Source organism: Mustela lutreola, chromosome 14 (genome assembly GCF_030435805.1).
Source record: "Mustela lutreola isolate mMusLut2 chromosome 14, mMusLut2.pri, whole genome shotgun sequence".
Classification (NCBI taxonomy): Eukaryota; Metazoa; Chordata; class Mammalia; order Carnivora; family Mustelidae; genus Mustela; species Mustela lutreola.
The window spans coordinates 75,311,344-75,329,524 of NC_081303.1; the positions used below are offsets into that span (position 1 = coordinate 75,311,344).

Here is an 18,181-nt window from a genome sequence, read left to right on the forward strand (position 1 = left end):
CAGATTTGAGCCCTCCCGTCTGTCAGGGATGCCGCAGTGAATAAGACAGTTCCGATCCCAGGCCTCGTGGGGCTTGGAGACTAGTGTAGTGTTTCTCAGTGGTGGACTGTGGTCATTCAAACCAAGATGATTCTGGGATGTACGGAACAGTCCTACTTATTGCTGTCCCCTAACCAATAAATACGTGTAGGGTCTTCTAGTTACTGTGACCATTAAAACCTGCCCCACACATTCCAAGGGGAGAGAACAGGCAATAATAGCACGTGTATTGAGAACCACTGGTTTAATGGGAAGTGCAGTTTTTTTTTTTTGAAGATTTTATTTATTTGACAGAGAGATCACAAGTAGGTGGAGAGGCAGGCAGAGAGAGAGGAAGGGAAGCAGATTCCCTGCTGAGCAGAGAGCCCGATGTAGGTCTCCATCCCAGGACCCTTGGGATCATGACCTGAGCTGAAGGCAGAGGCTTTAACTCACTGAGCCACCCAGGCACCCCAGGAAGTGCAGTTCTTAAAGTTCGATCTAATTCAACCCTTTAATATAACTATTATTTTTAGTTATTTCCTCCCAGGATCATTTTGTATACATATGTTTTCTGTTTGGATAGTGTACGTGAAGTGGCAAGTATTCTTGGGACCGTTATTGGTCATCATCTTCCGGGTAGAGCAAGAGAAAACCTCTGCCCAGAGGGCAAGGCGCCTGAGCAATGCACTTGGACTATGGGCACAGTCTATCTGCAGATACACTTGATCTTTAAGACGGAAGAATAGGGGGCGCCTGGGTGGCTCAGTGGGTTAAGCCGCTGCCTTCGGCTCAGGTCATGATCTCAGGGTCCTGGGATCGAGTACCGCATCGGGCTCTCTGCTCAGCGGGGAGCCTGCTTCCCTCTCTCTCTCTCTGCCTGCTTCTCCATCTACTTGTGATTTCTCTCTGTCAAATAAATAAATAAAATCTTTAAAAAAAAAAAAAAAAAAAAGACGGAAGAATAGATCTTTACATTGAAGTCCTGAGGCCATTTTGAAACAGACTACAAAATGTAGGAAGAAGCTTGTTTGTGAACTTGAGAGTTGGAGACCAGGAAGGTCTGTCCCCAAGTTCCTGTTAACGCTGTGGTCGGATGGCTTTGGTTTCTCTCTGTATCCCCTCTTAAAGGTGTGCTTCAAGTGGAAAATTGAGATAAAGTCAGTGGTTTGAGTACTTTTAATTATTTAATTATTTAATTTTTATTATTTTTTAAAAAGATTTTGTTTGATAGAGATCACAAGTAGACAGGCAGAGAGAGAGGCGGAAGCAGGCTCCTCTCCGAGGAGAGAGCCTGAAGAGGGGCTCCATGTGGGGCCTGATCCGTGTGACCTGAGCTGAAGGCAGAGGCCTCAGCCCACCGAGCCACCCAGGCGCCCCTGCTGTTGTTGTTGTTGTTGTTAAGATTTTTATTTATTTCACGGAGACACAGCGAGAGAGGGAACACAAGCAGGGGGAGTGGGAGAGGTAGAAGGAGGTCTCTTGCTGATCAGGGAGCCTGATGTGGGGCTTGATTCCAGGACCCTGGGATCATGAGCTGAAGGCAGACACTTAACGACTAAGCCACCCACGGGCCCCAGTACTTAACTACTCTTAACCAGGACTGCATTTGGTTATGGGCAGCAGCTTAACTGTTGCTTAAATAAATATGGGACTGACTTGTCTCCTGTAATAACAAGTCCAGGTTAGAGCAACTGTGGCCTGGTGTAGCTGGGTTTCTGTGATTCTCTTGGCCCTCTCTTGAGGTTGAAATCGGTAACTTTCACCCTCACATCCATGTTCAAGGCAAGAAAGCAAGCTGGTTTTCCCAGAAGCCTTCCAGCAGACTGCTCCCTGTATCTCACTGGCCAGAGCCGGATTCCATAATCCCCTCTGACTGCAAGGGAGGCTGGAGAAACGGCAGGCAATCTTGATTGGCCTTCCTTGGGGCTGGGCATGCCGGCCGCCTTAACAGGATTGGGTTCTTTTTGAAAAGGGGAGGTGGGCTTTGATGGGACAGTCCCCGTTGAATCTTTTTTTTTTAAAGATTTTTATTTATTTGTCAGAGAGTGTGCACACATGCATAAGCAGAGGGAGCCGCACAGGGAGGAGCAGGCTCCCTGCCTAGCAGGGGATCTGAAGCGAGCCTCTGTCCCAGGACCCTGGGATCATGAACTAAGCTAACCAGCTGAGCCCCCCAGGCGCCCTGTAGTGAATGCGTTTACAGAAGATGTTCCAGCCGCCCTCTTCAGCTCCTGTCAACCCTGATTACAAGCCAGCTGTGTGCCTTGCTTCGCCGTGTCACTTGTGTGTTTCTCAACCCGGGGAATAAATACCTTTGCAAAGGAGATACTTTCTTCTTTCTCAAAACGTTGTCCTTCCAGCTGGCCCGTTGGGATGTTTTTTGTTCCTTTGTTGGTCTTTGCACCACCTGACTGACTCTTCCTGCCCTCTCTAAATGCCACCGGCATCAGCTCTGCCTTTCGGGTGCATGTCACGTGCATCAGCTAGTCTGGAATCTCAGGGTTTCCTGCGGTGCTCTGCTAACCTCTCCTTTTTCTCTTTCTCCTCTGTGTCCTCTCCGGCTCTTGCTTCCTCCTCCTCGTGCTGCTGCAGAGCATCTCTACAGCCAAATTGAATGAACCCACCTGCTCTTTTTTTTTTTTTTTTTTTTTTTTTTAAAGATTCCATTTATTTATTTGTCAGAGAGAGAGAGAGAGAGAGAGAGCGAGCACAGGCAGACAGAATGGCAGGCAGAGGCAGAGGGAGAAGCAGGCTCCCTGCGGAGCAAGGAGCCCGATGTGGGACTCGATCCCAGGACGCTGGGATCATGACCTGAGCCGAAGGCAGCTGCTTAACCAACTGAGCCACCCAGGCGTCCCGAACCCACCTGCTCTTTAGCAAGCTGCAGCTCATGCTGCATGGTCTGGGGGACCGATGAGCAGGGCTCCCTGGTGTCCGATAAGCCGAGCCTACCGCTGGCATCACTGACCTGGAACCCAGCAGAAAGCTGATTGTTCTTTTTAAAGTCATTTTGCCCTAAACGAAACAGAACAGCAACAACGAAAATTAAGATTTTATTCATTTATTTGAGAGAGGGAGAAGCAGACTCCTTGCTCAGCACAGAGCCCAATGCAGGATTCCATCCCAGGACCTTGAGATCGTGACCTGAGCAGAAAGCAGATGCTTAACCCACTGAGCCTCCCAGGTGCCCCACAAATTACTTTTTAATTGGGGCAGTGAGAGTATCGTTGGCTTCCTAACTGTGCTGCCCAGGGAGAACAGTTGGTGCTGCATTTCCGTTCCTTTTCAAGAGATAATGGGTGATAAAGGGAGGGGCTTGAGAGATCATAGTGAGGAACCAGAGAGAGCGTTCCGGTTTCCACCCTGACTTGCTGCCTTTGAACCCGAACATTGGCTGTAGGCGGTGTTCCCCCTGCGTGGATGTTTTCTGACAATAAAAGAACCAATTGGGCAAGATGTCGTGACTGCTGCATCTGCAGGCCCAGAGATTGGGACCTTCTGACTGGGTGGGAAAAAGGGAAAGGAGAGGAGGGGATGGGGTGAGGGATTTGCGCCCCTAGAGCGGTCTGAGTGGTTCGCTTGCTGAGCAGATTAGAGTCTCCTTGCTGTTCACGCCACAGGTTTTCTTCCTTTTTCCTTCTTGCTCGTTTTTCCTGGTTTTATGTTTAATTGTAAGTAACTGTCACAGGCTAGTTTTGCAGTTAAAGTTTTGCTTGTATGTTCAGTAGTAGTATTGGCTCTTTGGCCTTTAGTGATTCTGTGACAGGCTGGTATGGGGTCTTTCATTTATCCCACCAATTGTACCTTCCCTTGTTGGAGGAAGCCTGTAGTGCATGAGGTTCCTCTTGTACTGAGCTTGTTTTAACCGGTAGAAACATGCCCATCCTTGTTCTTAGTGCTCACGCCCAGTGAGCCATGTCAAGGAGGCACTGTCCTGTGGGCAGAGCCCAGAAAGAAGGGATGGCTGATGCTTAAGGCTGCCTCCTCCAGTGACTGAAAACTGAAAGCCTTGGTTGAGTGTGTGAATGAGGAAATGACTGATAAGGTCTCCCGCCTCTTCCCCCCCAGAGGAATAGCAACGTCTGTAACCGCAGCTCGCCACATCAGGCCCGCAGAAGCGAGCGGTGCCTTAGCTGCACCGGTGGCTGAGCGGGCAGCTGCTGTGTTAGTCCGCGGCCGCCCGCAGCAGGAGTGATTCTCGGTGGGAAGACCGGGATGTTCACTGCTAGTTCGGGTAACATCTCTCCCTTACCCCCATTAGATAAGCTGAAATGCACCAAAGAGGAGCACCTGTGCACACAGAGGATGCTGGACCAGACTCTGCTGGACCTGAATGAGATGTAGAGCACCTATCCCGCCCGCCGCTGCTCCTCCCTCTGCCCCGACCCCGCCTGAGGCCGGCCTGCCCGAAGCCGGCCTGCCCGAAGCCGGCCTTGCAACTGAGGGCTGATCTTTAACTGGAAGGCTGCTTTCTCCTCTTGCCGCCTCTCCCACCCCAACCCCTGTCTTTTTCGCCAAACTGTCTCTGCCTCTCCCTAGAGATTCCAGCTGGGCTTGAGGCCGAGCACCTTTGGGAACAATGTTGGAGGGAATGTGAGCACAATGCAAAGTGTCTTTAAAAGCATGTTGTGATGCACACATTTTGTAATTCCTTTGTTGCTGTTGTTGATGTGGCGACCATGTCAAACATTCCAGATTACCCACGGTTCTGGAGCAGCGGTCTCCTCCCTTCCTCACACGTGGCAAGTCACTTTTCAGACCAGTGCATACTGCCCTCCACAGAGCGGGCCTGCCTGGCTGAGAGCCGGAGCCCGGAGCGAGCCCCACTCTGGGAAGCTTCATTGCTTTGTCCAATGTACCAGCCAAATTAGAAAGATGATTCCAGGAGGCGTGGCCAAAAAAGTGTGGCTTGGGGTTTCGCTTTAAGGTATCTTTGAGCAACTTTATTAATTTTTTTTTTTTTTCCCATCAGAAGTGACCAAACAAATTAAGATGGTGAGACCTCTCTCTGAGACCAAATCCCGGGCCTGTCTTGGCCCTAACTGCCCACAGAATGGATCAGGCTCCCCTTATGTTGAGGTGACCGCTTACTTGCTCTCCTGCCTCCTTGAAGGAAAAAAAGAAAATGACCGGCTTGTCCCTGATTCAGCCACAGGAGACCAACTCATCTCATCACCCTTCGCGGGGTCCAAAGCTGCTGTCTCTAGAAGTGCCATCGCGTGCTTTGTATCCGTCAGTGCTGGAGAAATCTTGAATAGCTTATGTACAAAACTGTTTTTAAATTTTTATATTATTTGAAACTGTGCTTCTGTAGGGTTGGGGCACACCGGCCGCCGCGCCTGCTGGGGGCCGACCGTGTGCCGGCCTTTTCAAGTCTCTTTCCCTCCCCAGTTCCCTGTCGGGTGAGGTTTCTGGGAGGCCTGTGGGCCGCGCCGCGATGGGAGAGCGGAAACCCGCAGTGCGACTGTTTTGATACTGAAAATTGACCAGTGTCTTTTTGAAATAAAGAACCAGTCCCTCTAGGCCTCATCAGTTGTACTTTCTCCCCAGGGGCTGCGGAGTCTGAAAGATCAGGTCTGTGGGTGCGGGTCGCGGGCCGCGGTGGCGGGGAGTGCTGTGGAAGCCGAGCCAGGCCGGGCGCCTGGTGCTCCTCCTGCGGCTTCTCCGTCGTGGGGGACCGATGCGCGGCCCCGGGCTCCGGGCCACGCGCAGCGGCGCTGCCCTCACGAGCGCCTTCAGGCCGAGCCGCGCGCCCCTTCCGCGTGGGGCCCACGCCCGGGAGCCTCGGACTCGGGCTCCGGAAGTGACCGGCTCCGACGACGGGCCGTGCCCTGCCCCGGCCTGCCCCGAGCCCCGAGCGGGGCCTCCGCCGGCTGCGGGAGGGAGCGGGGGATGCGGGGCGGCCTCCTCGCCCGAGTCCCGCTGCACGCCGGCGCCGGGGACACGCCGCTCGGACGTCGCGGCGGCACGATGGCCGGCAGGGAGCCGAGCGCGGGGCGGGCAGCGGGAGCCGCAGAGCTGAGGGAGCGAGCGCCCGTCTGGGCTCCCCGCCGCCCGCGAGTCCGAGCCCGCGCTCGCCCCGCGCCAGGTCTCCGCGCGCGGCCCCGCGCTCGCTCCCGCCGTTCCCGCCCGGCGGAGGCCCCGCCCCCGTGACGTCGCGCCCAGCGATTGGCCGCGGCCGCAGCGGAGCGGGAACTGGAGACGGGGCGGTCGCCATGACGGCCTTCGGGGCCCCGCGTCCCGGGTGCGGCCGGCCGTGTGGCGGGGGGCCCGCGGCCCGCGTGCTGCTGCTGCTTCCGTGCCTGCTGGGGGCCCGGGCCAGCAAGCTCAACGTGCCGCAAGTGTTGCTCCCCTTTGGCCGGGAGCCGGGCCGCGTGCCTTTCCTGCTGGAGGCGCAGCGCGGCTGCTACACCTGGTGAGGGCGGCTCCCGGGCGGCGCGGCCCTCGGCCCTGCGACGGTCGCGGCCAGGTTCGGAGCCCACGGGCCGCCTCGTCGGGGCGCCGCCGCGGCGCGCTTGGCCGTTGGCTTGCCGGGGCTCTGCGGCGGCGCCCGCCGGGGCGCGAGGGGGTCCCCGCACGGCCGGAGGCGCTGCCCCGGGGGCGGAGCGTGGGTGGGAGCGCGGCCCTCGCGGGCGGACGGGCGGACGGACGGGCGGACGGGCGGACGGGCGGACGGGCTGGGCCTCGTGCAGCCGCCTTTCGCCAGGAGCGAGGCGAGGCGGCGTCGCGGCGGGGCGGGCGGACGCGCTTCGGCGGGAGGAGGCCGGCCTGGGGGCGCCGCGGCGGGTCGTGCTGCGCGTGACGCACGGTCTCCCCATCCGACGCCAAAACGTCCACGTTTTAATTGTTTTAAAAGATTTTATTTGTGGGCGCCTGAGGGGCTCCGTGGGTTAAGCCTCTGCCTTCGGCTCAGGTCATGATCCCAGGGTCCTGGGATCGAGACCCGCGTCGGGGCTTTAAAAAAAATATTTTATTTATTTGAAAGAGCAAGAGCAGGAGGGAAAGGAAGCAGCAGACCCCCCACTGAGCAGGGAGCCCAATATGGGATTTGATCCCAGGACCTGGAATCATGACCCGAATCAAAGGCAGAAGCTAAACGGATTGAGCCACCCAGGCGCCCTGGTACAAACCTGTTTTAAATATCGAGGGACGAATGGAATGCGTGTGTCACATTGCACAAGCGGTCACTGGGGAAAGGTTTGCATGAGTCGCACTGAGATCTCTCTCTCTTAAGCATGTTTTCTACTTTAAAGAGTGTCATTTGGATATACCAGGTAGTGTGTAATATGGAAAAACGAAGAATCTGTGTTCCTCTGAAAGTTAATTTTAACCTACATTCTTAGTTCAGACTCTTAAGTATTTTATTTTGGCAGGCATTCCTCCCATCATGATGCAGTAACTGTCGAGCCTTTATATGAAAATGGCACCTTATGTTCCCAAAAAGCTGTGCTTATTGCTGAATCTACCCAACCGATACGCCTCAGCAGTATTATTCTTGCTCGAGAGATAGGTATGTTGAGAGAAAACACATTGTGAAGTCGTTCATCTAGAGTAGAATAGTCTGGTATCTTTTATACATGGTTAATACAAACGGTGTTGGCTTCAAATGGTAAGCAGTAGAAAAGAAAGCAGTCTGCACAATAACCCTAAATGTGACATCCTATTTTGTAAAAACAAATATAAATAAATAAATAAATAAGATACAACTGTGAGGTGCAGAAAAGAAATGTAAATTCTCAGACCCTATCTCAGTTCTGCTGAACTAGAATCTCAGAAGTGGTCCCAGGGAACAAAGCGCTCCAGTGATTCTCATGTGTTACTGAAGTCCGGGAAGCGTGGCACCAGCCTTTTTTAGGTTAGAGCAGCTGGAGAAATGCTATTTGTATCCAAAATCAAAGCAAGGCTTTTTCTATCCCAGTTTCTGGCACCTCATTGCTACATTGATAGGCCAGAAATACCTGTATTGTTTAAAAATATTTTGATAAATGATACAACTCTATTATGTTATTAAAGAGAACTTCAAGTTGTTTGGTATACCATATTTTATACGATTGATGATGCCATCTAGTATAAAGCGGTTTTTTTTTAATGTACTACTAAGAAAAACAGCCAAGTAAACTATGCTTTGCTTTACTTAGAATTTCTGCTTTATGCCTATAGAAGAACTAAGACTTAATTAGATGGTTATTTTTATGTTTCACTCTCATGCCTAATAAAAAGGGAAATACAAATAAAATAAACTTGTTAAAGTATTTCTCAAACTACCTTAGTGTTTCTTTCTCAGATGAAACCTTTTTTTCACTAGGAATCATCAGTGTCTGTGTTTATCCCCACAATATCTTCCTCTATGCCAGCAAGGCTGTTACGGATGTAGTATTTCTTTTCTTTTCTTTTAAGATTTTATTTATTTATTGGACAGACAGAGATCACAAGCAGGCAGAGAGAGAGGAGGAAGCTGTCTCCCTGCTGAGCAGAGAGCCCGATGCAGGACTCGATCCCAGGACCCTGAGATCATGACCTGAGCTGAAAGCAGCGGCTTAACCCACTGAGCCACCCAGGCGTCCCCGGATGTAGTATTTCTTAAAAGGATTACTTAAAAATGAAAACACGTAAAAGCTGTGACACCTAGCTGGCTCAGTTGGAAGAGTGTGCAACTTTTTTTTTTTTTTTTTTAAGATTTTATTTTTCAGTAATCTCTATACCCAGAGTGAGGCTCACACTCACTACCCTGAGGTCAAGAGTCGTGTTCTCCACAGAATAGGCCATCCAGTCACCCCAACTGTTGATTTCAGGGTTGTGAGTTTGAGCCCCACAATAAGTGTAGAGATTACTTAAGTAAATAAAAGTTTAAATAAAACTTTAAAAACCTAAAAGCTATCCTACTGGGCTCTTAAGTTTAGCTTTGCAATTATATGGAACTATTGTGTGGTTTTTTTTTTTTGGTAGTTATGGAAAAGTACCTGGCACACCTCAGTTACTACCCTTCCCACCCCATCTCCTTAACCATTTGATTCCCAGGGGATTAAAGAGTGTGCCACTATTGATAGGCCACGATTTTCTTCTTACAGCTGATACCTATTCTACAAGTTTTGATGCTGGTCCTTTTTTTTTTTTTTTTTAAAGATTTTATTTATATATTTGACAGAGAGATATCACAAGTAGGCAGAGAGGCAGGCAGAGAGAGAGGAAGGGAAGCAGGCTCCCTGCTGAGCAGAGAGCCCGATGCGGGGCTCGATCCCAAGATCCTGGGATCATGACCTGAGCCGAAGGCAGAGGCTTTAACACCCTGAGACACCCAGGCACCCCCACATAAGTGATTTTTTAATGTAATTACTTTTAACTACAGGAATTCCTTCTGATATCAAAAGATACGTTTACACAGTTGCTAGAAAAAATGTCAAATCTGGCCTCAGCTTAATTTCATCTGACTTATAAATACTCCAGAGTTAAATATCTTTTAAATCCACTTTCCCAGTTTTGCTAGACTCAGGAGTAAAATCCAGTTTCAGTGTCCTAGCAGGTCTCTTCCCACCTGAGTGGAAAAGAGAGGACATCGTGGAAGGGACACATATGCCTAAGAGCGAATGTTCATTCATCTGACAAATATTTAATGAAAGGCTTACTAACTGTAAGATGTCTGTAAAGATAGATTTAAGCACTCCATTGGTGTCTAGGTGCTTAGAATTTTATGATGTTTTTGTCAACACTAGTGAAGCATTTTAGTGGCTGTGATGGAGATGTTGGGTAGAGGGGACCTACTGAAGTGGGCTTGTTTTATTTGGCGGGAGTGCTAGATTTGTTGTGATCTTTGTTTTGCTTTGACTAGGTGCTACTTCATTTGGTAAAGCCTTCAAAGAATATAAAGGGTATAGAGTGGAAAGTAAGCCTCTAACCTCATTTCTGCAAGAGGTAGCCACTTCTCTGTATCCTTCAGAGGTAATCTGAATATATGAATGTGTCCCTTTTCTAGTTGGAAGTCTGGATTTTTAGCCTTGGGCAAAGGACAAATGGTGGAGTTCAGAGATGAAGGCATGATTGTAGCTCACATGAAGGATGAGGAAAAGGTTTGGAAAACTGAAAGATTCTGGTGTGGGATGAGAGGGATACAGGGTGAGCAGTGCTTAGTGTGCTGTGCTCGGCATGTGCTTGATGTCCCGTAAATTCTTACAGGGTGCTTAGTTGCTACTGGGGGTTATAATTGTATAAACAAGAGGAGATGATTTGGAAGCTAGGATAAATACGAGAATCAGGGAAGGCAGGAAATCTTTGCCATTTCTGCTCCCGGCTCTGCATCCCCTTGACTCTTGCAATTCTGGTTTCATTCATTCTCTTATTTTCCTGTTCTTCCGTCTTCATCGTCCTGGATCAACTCTCGTCCTGTCGGTTTCATTCATTTTTTCCCCTTTATTGCCTTGCTCCTGTGTGGACCTGAAGTAATATGGATGGGTAGATAAGAATATTCGTTATATTATTTATTTCTTTTCCATTGTATTATTTCATGAAGTTATTCATTTTTATCTTTTAAAAGATAAGTTGGGCACCTGGGTTGCTCAGTTGTTTAAGTGCCTGACTCTTGATTTTGGCTCAGGTCAGGTCATGATCTCGGGATTGTGAGATCGAGCCCCATGTCAGGCTCTGCACTGTGGGCGTGGAGCCTGCTTAAGATTTTCTCTCTCTCCTTCTGCCCTTCCCCTTACCTCTCCTTGTTAAAAACTAACAACAACAACAGAAACCTGCTTAAAAATTGAAAAAGAACAAAAGGTAAGTTGAAGGTATAATATTTCTGTTAGTCACTCTAAATTTACCTGTAGTTCATCCGAGGTAATTTTTTTTCCCTTATAGTCAATGGCCGTGTGTTGAAAAGCTTATTGCTGCTGAAGTAGTTGGATGGGTAGTCATGGCGTGCACAAGGCTTTTCATATTTTTTATGTAAGGTTACAGCTACTTCCGTCCAACAGTTGCCTGGCATGTTTCTCCACAGAAGAAAAGTATTTAATTTCCCATTTAAGTACTGTTAGATTATCCAGGCCTAATTATCTCGTGTTCTGTCTAAGGTCACCCTTCCTTCCTTCCTTTGTCACCCTTGGAACACATCCTTAATAATGTGTTTTACCAGCAAATCACAAAGGATTTCAGCTTCTCTTGGTTCTTGATGATAGGTCCCATATTTTGGTCTTCATTTCTTTCTTTCTTTTTATTTTATTTTATTTTATTTATTTGACAGTGAGAGAGAGAGAGCACAAGCAGGGTGAGCAGGAGGCAAAGGGAGAAAGAAGCTCCCTGCTGAGCAGGGAGCCCCATGTGGGACTCTATCTGAGGACCCTGGGATCATGACCTGAGCTGAAGGCAGGTGCTTAACCCACTGAGCCACCCAGGCGCCCCAGTCTTCATTTCTTTTAACTTCATATTCTGTTCAATGAAATATTAAGTAAAAGATTAATCAAGTACATTAAAAATTTTTTTCTTTTAAAATAATTTTAAATTTACAGAAGCGATACAAAGATAGTACAAAGAGTTCCTGTATACTCTGCACCCAGTTTTCTTTCTTTTTTCTTTTAAAGGGTTTTATTTATTTATGAGAGAGAGGGAGAGAGAACAAGCAGTTTGAGGGAGAAGCAGACTCCCTGCTTAGCGGGGAGCTCGGATGTGGGGCTCAATCCCAGGACCTGACGAATGGCAGACGCTTAGCAGGCTGAACCACCCAGGTCCCCACCCCGGCCCCAGTTCTCTTTAATGTTCTACTAATGTCCTTTTTCTGATCTAGGATTTAATTCAAGACACTGTAAGGGCCTATTTAGTGAGAGCAGCTCCATCCGTTTAAACAGTGATTTTGTTGTTTGTGCAGTAAAACTTCAACTGATCCCGGCCCCAGGGGACTTACTTAAAAGTAAGTCTGGGAAAACAGTCCCAGGTCACAAAGCACAAATACAAGGGCGGGTCAGGCCAGGTGGAGACATCTAATCAGTAGGGTGAGCACACTGTCTTCCTAGCTACCAAGGAGTGTGGGCCCGCCTTTTGGGCACCTTTTAAGCACCAATTCTGATCAAGGTGATAGGCTAGTTCAAATATCTACTATAGGGTAAATTGTAATTCAGTTGGTCACTTGTGTGTGACCTAGCATGACTGTGCAGCTTTCTCTGTGTGTTGCAATCTCATTGGCCACCTGTGTGTGTGGCCAGGCTCAACCACATGGCCCTTGCCCTTTAAAAGTTAGTGGGGGGGGGGGCGCCTGGGTAGCTCAGTGGGTTAAAGCCTCTGCCTTCGGCTCAGGTCATGATCTCGGGGTCCTGGGATCGAGCCCCGCATCGGGCTCTCTGCTGGGTGGAGAGCCTGCTTTCCCCTCTCTCTCTGCCTGCCTCTCTGCCTACTTCTGATCTGTCTGTCAAGTAAATAAATAAAATCTTAAAAAACATATTAAAAAAAAAAAAGTTAGTGGGTAAGGCAAGGAAGAGTTGCCCTCACTGTAAGAGGCGGCCCTGACCAGTCGGTTTGATTCTCGATGCTTGGCACGAAATAAAGCTTTGCTTGACCTTCGCTTTGTATCAGTCTCGCTCCTTTGATTATGGACCCATGGACACCACATTACTAAACTACATTGTCCTGTTTCCTTTATCTCCTGTGACCTATGGCAGTTTCTCAGTTTCTCTTTGCTTTTCGTGCCCTTGACATTTTTAGAGTATTGGTCAGGTTTTTTTGTTTGTTTGTTTGTTTTGGTTTTTTTTTTAAGGGATTATTTATTTATGGGGCCCCTGGGTGGCTTAGTCCTTAAGCATCTGTATTTGGCTCAGGTCATGATCCTGGGGTCCTGGGATGGAGCCCCACATCAGGCTCCCTGCCCAGCGGGAAGCATGCTTCTCCCTCTCCCACTCCCTCTGCTTGTTTTTCCTCTCTCACTGTCTCTCTCTCAAATAAATAAATAAAATCTTAAAAAAAAAGAGAGAGAGAGAGAGAAACCAAGATATGCTGCTAGTGTGCTTGTTGCTACAGTAATGTCACTGTTCCTAGGCCATCTAAGCAGACAGCCCTAGGAAGTATATGTATATATACTAACCATATATATACACATACCTGTATTTTTTAATATACAGTGTATTATTTGCCCCAGGGGTACAGGTCTGTGAATCATCAGTCTTACACATTCCGTAGCCGTCACCATAGCACACACCGTCCCCAAAGTCCATAGCCCAGCCACCCCACCTTCTCCCTCCACCCAGCAACCCTCAGTTTGTTTTGTGAGATTAAGTCTCTTATGGGTTGTCTCCATTCTGATCCCATCTTGTTTCATTTTTTTCCTCCACAGCCCCTGCCCTGCCTCTCAAATTCCTCATATCAGGGAGATTGTGTGATAGTGGTCTTTCTCTGACTGACTGACTTCACTCAGCATAATACCCTTTAGTTCCATCCATGTCCTTGCAAATGGCAAGACTTTGTTTTTTGATGGCTGCATAGTATTCCATTATATGTATATACCTACATCTTCTTTATCCATTTTTTAAAAAGATTATATTATATTTATTTAATTGACAGAGAGAGAGAGGAAACACAGGCAGGGGGAGTGGGAGAGGGAGAAGCAGGATCCCCGCTGAGCAGGAGCCTGATGACGGAACACAATCTCAGGACCCTGGGATCATGACCTGAGCCGAAGGCAGAGGCTTTAACCCACTGAGCCACCCAGGCGCCCCATCCTTGGCCTTTTTTGAGGGGCACTTGCCTATAATATCTGATTAACATTTCCTTTGATTTAAGAATTCCATAAAAGCAGATCCACAGCTAGGGACAGAGTTCACCACTGCTGTCCACTGGTAATTTTGGGTATTGTAGTGGTAGTTACTTTGCTTTTGTTTCTTGTACATGAAGCTGAAAGTAAAAAATACAGTTATAACAGCAGAATGAGACAGCTATGTAGGCAATCCTCTAACACATGGCAGATACAAGAGGTGGAGATATTGTTAAAAGATAGTACAAAACTGGGCGCCTGGGTGGCTCAGTGGGTTAAGCCGCTGCCTTCGGCTCGGGTCATGATCTCAGGGTCCTGGGATCGAGCCCCGCATCGGGCTCTCTGCTCAGCAGGGGGCCTGCTTCCTCCTCTCTCTCTGCCTGCCCCTCTGCCTACTTGTGATCTCTCTCTGTCAAATAAATAAATAAAATCTTAAAAAAAAAAGATAGTACAAAACAATTTTTATTTCATCCTCATTTCATTCTGTACTGTTTATTTTTATGTTTCTGAAGTTCACTGTGGTTATATTGACCAAAACTCTGGCTGGTCTAATACATTGTTCCCAGGCTTTTTAACCTCAGAGATAAAAATTTATTGGCATGACTGGCATATGGTTGTCACCCTTTTGCTTTCTGAGACAAATACATTTAAAAAAATCTAATGCCAGGGACGCCTGGGTGGCTTAGTGGGTTAAAGCCTCTGCCTTCCACTCGGGTCATGATCTCAGGGTCCTGGGATGGAGGCCAGCATTCGGGCTCTCTGCTCAGCGGGGAGCCTGCTTCCTCCTCTCTCTCTGCCTGCCTCTCTGCCTACTGTGATCTCTGTCTGTCAAATAAATAAATAAAATCTTAAAAAAAAAATCTAATGCCATAATTTCATAAAGGAAAAAACTTCAATACTTCAAAGCTCAGGATATAATAAAGTGTATTTGTTTATTTTTTTTTAAGATTTTATTTATTTGACACAGAGAGAGAGATCACAAGTAGGCAGAGAGTCAGGCAGAGAGAGAGGAGGAAGCAGGCTCCCTGCTGAGCAGAGAGCCTGATGCGGGGCTCGATCCCAGGACCCTGAGATCATGACCTAAACCGAAGGCAGAGGCTTAACCCACTGAGCCACTCAGGTGCCCCTGTTATTATTTTTTTTTAGATTTCATTTTTAAGTAATCTCTGTACCCCACGTGGTGCTCAAACTCAATCCCAAGATCAAGAGTTGCACGTCCGACTGACTGAGCCCGCCGGGCGCCCCTGAGTTATATTCCTTCAAAGTGAAGACATTTAATTTTATTACTCTTCTGTTAAGATTCTTACCTTTCATTTTTCCATGGATGAATGAAAATATCATTATAGGTCAGGGTTTGAAAACGACTGGTCTGTTGTTACTTGTAAACAGACACTTCGGTGTTTTGTCACTATGCTCCTTGCCTCCACAGGTTGAAAGCAACTGCGAAAACCTTGTTTATGATATAGAATAAGGGTTTGTGTGTTTGAGATATTTAATAGATTCATGACCTGTTAAACTAAATTCTAAGTTTTTGGGTTCATCATAGTGACGGACCATGAACTGCGCTGTGATGTTAAGGTTGACGTGATAGACAGAATTGAAATTATATCTCGAACCCGGGAGCTCTATGTAGATGATTCACCACTGGAGCTGATGGTGAGAGCATTGGATGCTGAAGGTAGGGGACTTCAGATGACTCAACAAAATTACCTCAAATAAAGTAATACTCCTTGTGTTTAGTACTTGGAAAAAAGCAACTCCAGAGATAAAAGTAGATGAGAAATCGTATTTATTTATTTATTTAAAAATATTTTATTTATTTACTTGACAGAGAGAGAAATCACAAGCAGGCAGAGAGGCAGACAAAGGGGGGGAAGCAGGCTCCCCACTGAGCAGAGAGCCCGATGTGGGGCTCGATCCCAGGACCCTGAGATCATGACCTGAGTTGAAGGCAGAGGAGGGCCAAGCCAGTGAGCCATCCAGGCACCCCAGTATTTATTTTTTTATATGAGGTTCATGTACACAAGGAACTGATAATTATGAGTATGGTTCAATGTATTAGCTACATACTTTCATAAAACTTTTCTGCTTATATTTAATTATTGGTTATCTCAGATGTTTTCTTAAATATCTGGATTCAGTCACTGAGCTTCTGCTGATGAACCCTAGATCAGCATCATTAAGAACATTTGTTTGCGATTGATTACTAGCTCTGTTTTGATCAGTCCACTTTTTGTAGGCCGGGGGAATTATGTGTAAACCTATGAAAAGTTTTATGATTTTCGTTTTTTTTTTTTTTTAAGATTTTTATTTATTTGACAGAGAGATAGCGAGAGGGGGAACACTAGCAGCGCGTGGGAGAGGGAGAATCAGGCTTCCCGACGAGCAGGGAGCCCAGTGTGCATCTGGATCCCAATGTGGGGCTTAATCCCAGGACCTTGGGATCATGACCTGAGCCGAAGGCAGCGGCTTAACCCACTGAGCCACCCGGGCACCCCTAAAACATTTAAATTTGCCTCTGCCTTCGCCTCAGGTCATGATTTCAGGGTCCTGGGATCAAGCCCCACATCGGGCTCTCTGCTCACTGGGGAGCCTGCTTCTCCCTCTCTCTCTGCCTGCTTCTCTGCCTACTTGTGATCTCTGTCTGTCAAATAAATAAAAATTAAAAATCTAAAAAAATTTAAATTTATTGCCACTTTCTTTGTAAACTATTGTAAATAATATTTTTTTTAATTTCAAAATAAATATTAGAAGTATTCTGGAATCTAGTTTTTATAAAAATTTATGTTGAAGGGACCAGGATTTAGGGTTGCCTATCATCCCTGAAGTGGACTGTGTGGTGGCCTTTATGAGGAAGGAGTTAAAGAGCCAGAAGTTAATCAGCTTGAGTCTTTTCTGCGTTCAGAAAGTTTGTGTAGCAACAGTAGTTTTATTGTTTGTGTAGGGATCTTCCTGGTGTATGTGTTTTAAATTCACTAATGGTAGTGCTTCTATTTGTTAATGAAGGAGGCCTAAATATAATTTTCTAGTTAGGTTTCTCTTTCTAGGTAAAGATCCATGAATATTTTTGAATATGTGATTCTGTCCTGTCTGCTTTTGGCTTGCTTTATAGGAAATACTTTTAGTAGTTTGGCAGGGATGATGTTTGAGTGGAGCATCACCCAGGATAACGGATCAGCAAGAGAAGAATTGTCTAGCAAAATTAGGTAACGTTGAAACCAACATAAAGCATCTCATTTTGAAGGAGACATCTGCCTTTGGGTGACACTCTGAACAGCAGCTGTCTGTATGGGCTTTGATGATCCTGCTGTCTGGACTGTTTTGGAACAGATAAATTTACCAGGAGGAAATGTCTTCGATAGAATGACATATGGTGTGGGTGCAGGTACTTTTATGATTGGTTAATGTGAACCACTCCAGAGGAATTCATGAGCTCAGGACTGTACAATTGTTTGAGCCAGGTGCATCCTCTGGCAGGTTAGTTACTCGTGCTCTCTGCACATGCTGGGGGACAGTGAGTGGGTGACAGTATGAAATTCTGTCTTAGTACTAAGAAATAGCTCTCAGACAGTCCCAAGTTTTAGTCCCATAATAGCTTTAGCCAGAAGCACATTAAATACTTTCGTTCTATCTAATCCTTATGGAAAACAGATAAAAAAAAAAAAGATTTTATTTATTTACTTGGCAGAGTAAGAGCATGAGCAGGGGGGAGGAGGAAGGGGAGAGAGAGAGAGAAGCAGACCAGGGAGCCTGATGTGGGACTGGATCCCAGGACCCTGGGGTCACGACCTGAGCTGAAGGCAGTTGCTTAACTGGTCGTGATCCCAGGGTCCCGGGATTGAGCTCTGCAGGACCTGACTAAGGGTCAGGTCCTGACTAACTGACTAAGCCACTCAAGTGCCAATGAAAAACAAATTTTAGGACTTTTTACAATATATAGACATTGAAGAAACTATGTTTAAAGTCTCTTAGGGCCTTTTGGAAGATGACTCATTACTTGATTACACTAGGAACAAACTTTTTATTTTATCTCTTAAGGATTCTGAAATACTCTGAAGCCGAGTATTCTCCCCCCGTGTATATTGCTGAGATGGAAAAAGCAGAGAAACAAGGAGATATGGTTTTGGTGTCTGGGATCAGAACTGGTGCTGCTGTCGTAAAAGTTCGAATTTTTGAGCCATTCTATAAGGTAAAAAGTTTGTGCCACAAACCTTCAAACTTTCATTTAAGGGCCTTGTCTGTGAAAAATATTATTCCTTATATTTATTTATAATGGAAGCCCTTTTACCTGATATGATTTGGGTCAATAGTTGGTCTTTAATTGAAAACTCATTTGAAATAGGTAGACATAAAAAATACCTTCTTGGGCGCCTGGGTGGCTCCGTGGGTTAAGCCTCTGCCTTCGGCTCAGGTCATGATCTCAGGGTCCTGGGATTGAGCCCC

The 18,181-nt window shown here is 47.1% G+C and overlaps 2 protein-coding genes across 17 annotated transcripts in view; both read left to right on the plus strand.

Moving 5' to 3' along the window:
- TPM3 (tropomyosin 3) overlaps positions 1-5,543 on the plus strand; it is a 30,182-nt gene extending 24,639 nt beyond the window's left edge. For all 9 annotated transcript variants that reach the window (XM_059145748.1, XM_059145747.1, XM_059145746.1 and 6 more), the window contains one exon: positions 4,283-5,543. In XM_059145748.1, coding sequence (XP_059001731.1) covers positions 4,283-4,286 — 4 coding nt within the window. In that variant the 3' untranslated portion in view covers positions 4,287-5,543. The remainder of the gene's footprint in view (positions 1-4,282) is intronic.
- Positions 5,544-5,926: 383 nt separating this feature from the next.
- NUP210L (nucleoporin 210 like) overlaps positions 5,927-18,181 on the plus strand; it is an 86,819-nt gene continuing 74,564 nt past the window's right edge. For 6 of the 8 annotated variants that reach the window (XR_009347372.1, XM_059145694.1, XM_059145696.1 and 3 more), the window contains exons 1-5: positions 5,927-6,436; positions 7,395-7,531; positions 15,285-15,416; positions 16,851-16,944; positions 17,777-17,927. Coding sequence is in view for 7 of the 8 variants with exons in the window: in XM_059145694.1 (XP_059001677.1) it covers positions 6,237-6,436; positions 7,395-7,531; positions 15,285-15,416; positions 16,851-16,944; positions 17,777-17,927 (714 nt within the window). In the remaining variant the exon portion in view is untranslated. The remainder of the gene's footprint in view (positions 6,437-7,394; positions 7,532-15,284; positions 15,417-16,850; positions 16,945-17,776; positions 17,928-18,181) is intronic. The other 2 variants (XM_059145695.1, XM_059145699.1) reach the window with 2 other exon arrangements.